Raw genomic sequence first — 2,997 nt, forward strand, 5'->3', positions numbered from 1 at the left:
GGGGGTGGAAGATGATACAAAATCTCCAAATTGAACAGAAAAGCATCTCTCAGATAGATAGGATGAAAACCAATCTAAAGCAGTGTCCCTGACACCAACACAATGCTCTAATCGGGACATTAGAGTTTTGTGATTCAAAGTATCAAAAGCAGAAGATAAATCCAGCAGCAGCAGAATTTCAGAGTCACCAGAGTCAGTGGTCCTTAGCACATCATTAAAAACCCTCAGCAATGCTGACTCAGTGCTATGAAACGCTTTAAACCCAGATTGAAAAATGTCAAAAATGCTGTGTACCTGCAGAAAAGACTGTAATTGTGATAACACAGTTTTTTCAAGGATCTTTGAAATGAATGGAAGCTTTGAGATAGGTCTGTAATTAGCTAGAACAGAGGTATCCAGGTTAGGTTTTTTAATCAAAGGTGCCACAACTGCTTTTTTAAAATAAACTGGTACAACCCCTGAAGCCAGGCTGCTATTTATGATGTTATGGACCCTGGGCCCAATGGTGTCCCAGACCTCCTTAAAGAGGTGAGTGGGGATAGCATCTGTGGGACAGGATGAGGTTTTGAGTTTGATGACTATTTCATATCCAGTACATCCCACTACGGATCCGGTTGTAGTCTGGGAGCTGTTCAATTGGACCTACTGCTGCGATGGCAGGCTCCTTGTCATAGATGTATTTTGTACACACTTCTTTGATGGTCTTGGCATCTATGGCATCGATTCTGGCCTCCAGCTCATGTAGGGGGATTCTGCGGCTGTAACACAGCATCTGCCTGCCAATGTCCTCGCAGATCGGTGTGGATCCATCGAGAGGCAGAAGCATGTTAATCTTTAGAAGATTCTTCGCCCTTGCCACTTCGCTCTCCGTCACACTCGTACATAGTGACATCCATTCCATCTGAGTGAGGTGCATCATGTCGTTGATGGTGCCAGGTTCACACACCATGTAGAGACCCCACAGGCCTGTGTCAGTGTAGCATGTGTTGAAGGACTGGAAGCTGTGGCACAGGTTCCCCTGACAGGCCATCTGTGCCAACTTGCTGGACAGATTTACACCTCCACCAAAGGAACGATCCCAGTTCCCTATTAGAGTGTTGGCCACCATGAGAGGTATGGTGTCAGGGTGCGACCAGCCTACTGCCTCCATTGCAATAGCGATATGAGCCAGTGGCATTTTATCGTCTCGTACACGGATCTCACTTCCTGTGAATCTGCATGGTGGAAGTTCTGGGGCTTTGTATCCCTTGTAAGCTGGAAGCTTGCCAAAGTGATACTTGGCCAAATCAATTAGCTCATCGTGTGAGACTCCTCCAGCAGCAGCTAGCACTATTCTGGGCCCTTTGTAGTGAGTGGTAATGTATTTTACAAGATCTTCCCTGTCGATGGTCTTGATGTTCTCTGTAAGGCCGAGGATGGTTCTGCCCAGTGCTGTCGACTGGTATGCAGTTGCGTGAAGATAGTCAAAGACCACTTCCTGTAGATTTGTCTCTACTTCCTGCATCTCCCGCAGGATGACTCCTCGCTCTCGTTCGATTTCTGCCGCACCCAACTTGCTGTTCTGAATGATGTCAGCCAGGATTTCCACAGCTCCTGGCAGGTCCTTTGAGAAGGCTTTGGCATAATACACAGTCTGCTCCCTCGATGTGTAGGCATTCAAGTGCGCTCCCATATTTTCAATCTCCAGCTCAAGATCAAGTTGGGAACGCTTTCTTGTACCCTTGAATGCCATGTGTTCTAAGAAGTGGGCTGTGCCATTATTCCATTCATTCTCATAACGACTGCCAGCATCTATCCAGAGACCCACTGTGCATGTAGAGAGACCGGAGTCTTCGGAAGCAACGCGTAGTCCATTTTTCAAAGCTGTCACTTTGGTTTCAGGGACATTAAGGACCACGTGATTGGCAGCTTGAGCTTGAGTTGCCTGGAATCTGTGTGATCCAACTATGGGCCTGGTTAAGATGTTTGTTTTCAAAGCGTTCTTCTTAACGAGATATCTCCCTGCGGACGTGAGGCGCTGTAAGGAGGCCGCCATGTTGTTTGTCAGTCCTTGTCCGTTTTAAGCCTTTTATATGGAGATCCCTGATGTCATCAGTATATGCCCATGGGCATGCACTGATGTCATCAGTATATGCCCATGGGCATGCTATTATGCTCATATATGGAGATCTCTGTATCTGTCAGTCCTTGTCCCTTTTAAGCCCTTAATATGGAGATCCCTGATGTCATCAGTATATGCCCATGGGCATGCCCCCTTTTGTGCCCGTATATGGAGCTGACTGTTGTGTTTGCTGATGCCATGCATGACGACACATTGAGGAATCATGGTGACATGAGCGTGATGTCAGAGGTCCGCCGGCCGGCCGGCCGGCCCTCCCTTAGGCCATTTTTCATATAGGATTGTGACAGGTCTAAACACACATTCACAGTTTCCACACAGTGTTTCCTGCGGGCTCCACCGCAAGCTTGGGCAAAAAAAGAAAAAAAGGAACATGAGCAAAGAACACGCTAAAAAAGAACATGAGCAAAGAACACGTTATCACAGCTGAGCTCTGACCATCCATGTCACATATAGGACCTGGCAGGGCCCTGAGGTGACCGCGCTACCTGTGTTGTGGTGTTATCACCGAGCCCCATGCATGGCCCTTAGCTCTCCCCAGAGACCACCATATGTTTCCGTCACCATGACAACTTCCTTGGACAAGCCCTCACTTTGTAACAGCAGCATTGAATGTGCAATGCAAACCGGGAACGCCTCTGTGTAACCACTTTAACCATTATGTTATACTTTGGCTATTCAAAAATAGCAGATATACAAGCTCACGAGTGCCGCGCTATGAGCTTGTATATCTGCTATCTTTGAAAAATCGTGGAAATTTGTGCAAATCTTTGAATATATATATATTTTTTTAAAGCGAACATTTGTAACTCAAATGTTTGCTTCTGGGGGTCCCTGGAACTCAATATTTTGAGATGGGGGTCCGTAGCCAAATACAT

At 46.7% G+C, this 2,997-nt stretch overlaps 1 protein-coding gene across 1 annotated transcript; it reads right to left on the bottom strand.

Annotated features, from left to right (window-relative positions):
• Positions 1 to 583: 583 nt before the first annotated feature.
• LOC308081861 (mitochondrial-processing peptidase subunit beta-like) lies at positions 584 to 2,035 on the bottom strand (the record flags this gene model as incomplete). The annotated part of the gene is made up of 1 exon (XM_080423480.1): positions 584 to 2,035. One exon carries the CDS (start codon positions 2,033 to 2,035, stop codon positions 584 to 586), a length of 1,452 nt encoding a protein of 483 aa, XP_080279606.1.
• Positions 2,036 to 2,997: the final 962 nt, after the last annotated feature.

Source organism: Gymnoscopelus braueri (assembly GCF_963280865.1).
Source record: "Gymnoscopelus braueri genome assembly, chromosome: 3".
NCBI classification, from domain to species: domain Eukaryota; kingdom Metazoa; phylum Chordata; class Actinopteri; order Myctophiformes; family Myctophidae; genus Gymnoscopelus; species Gymnoscopelus braueri.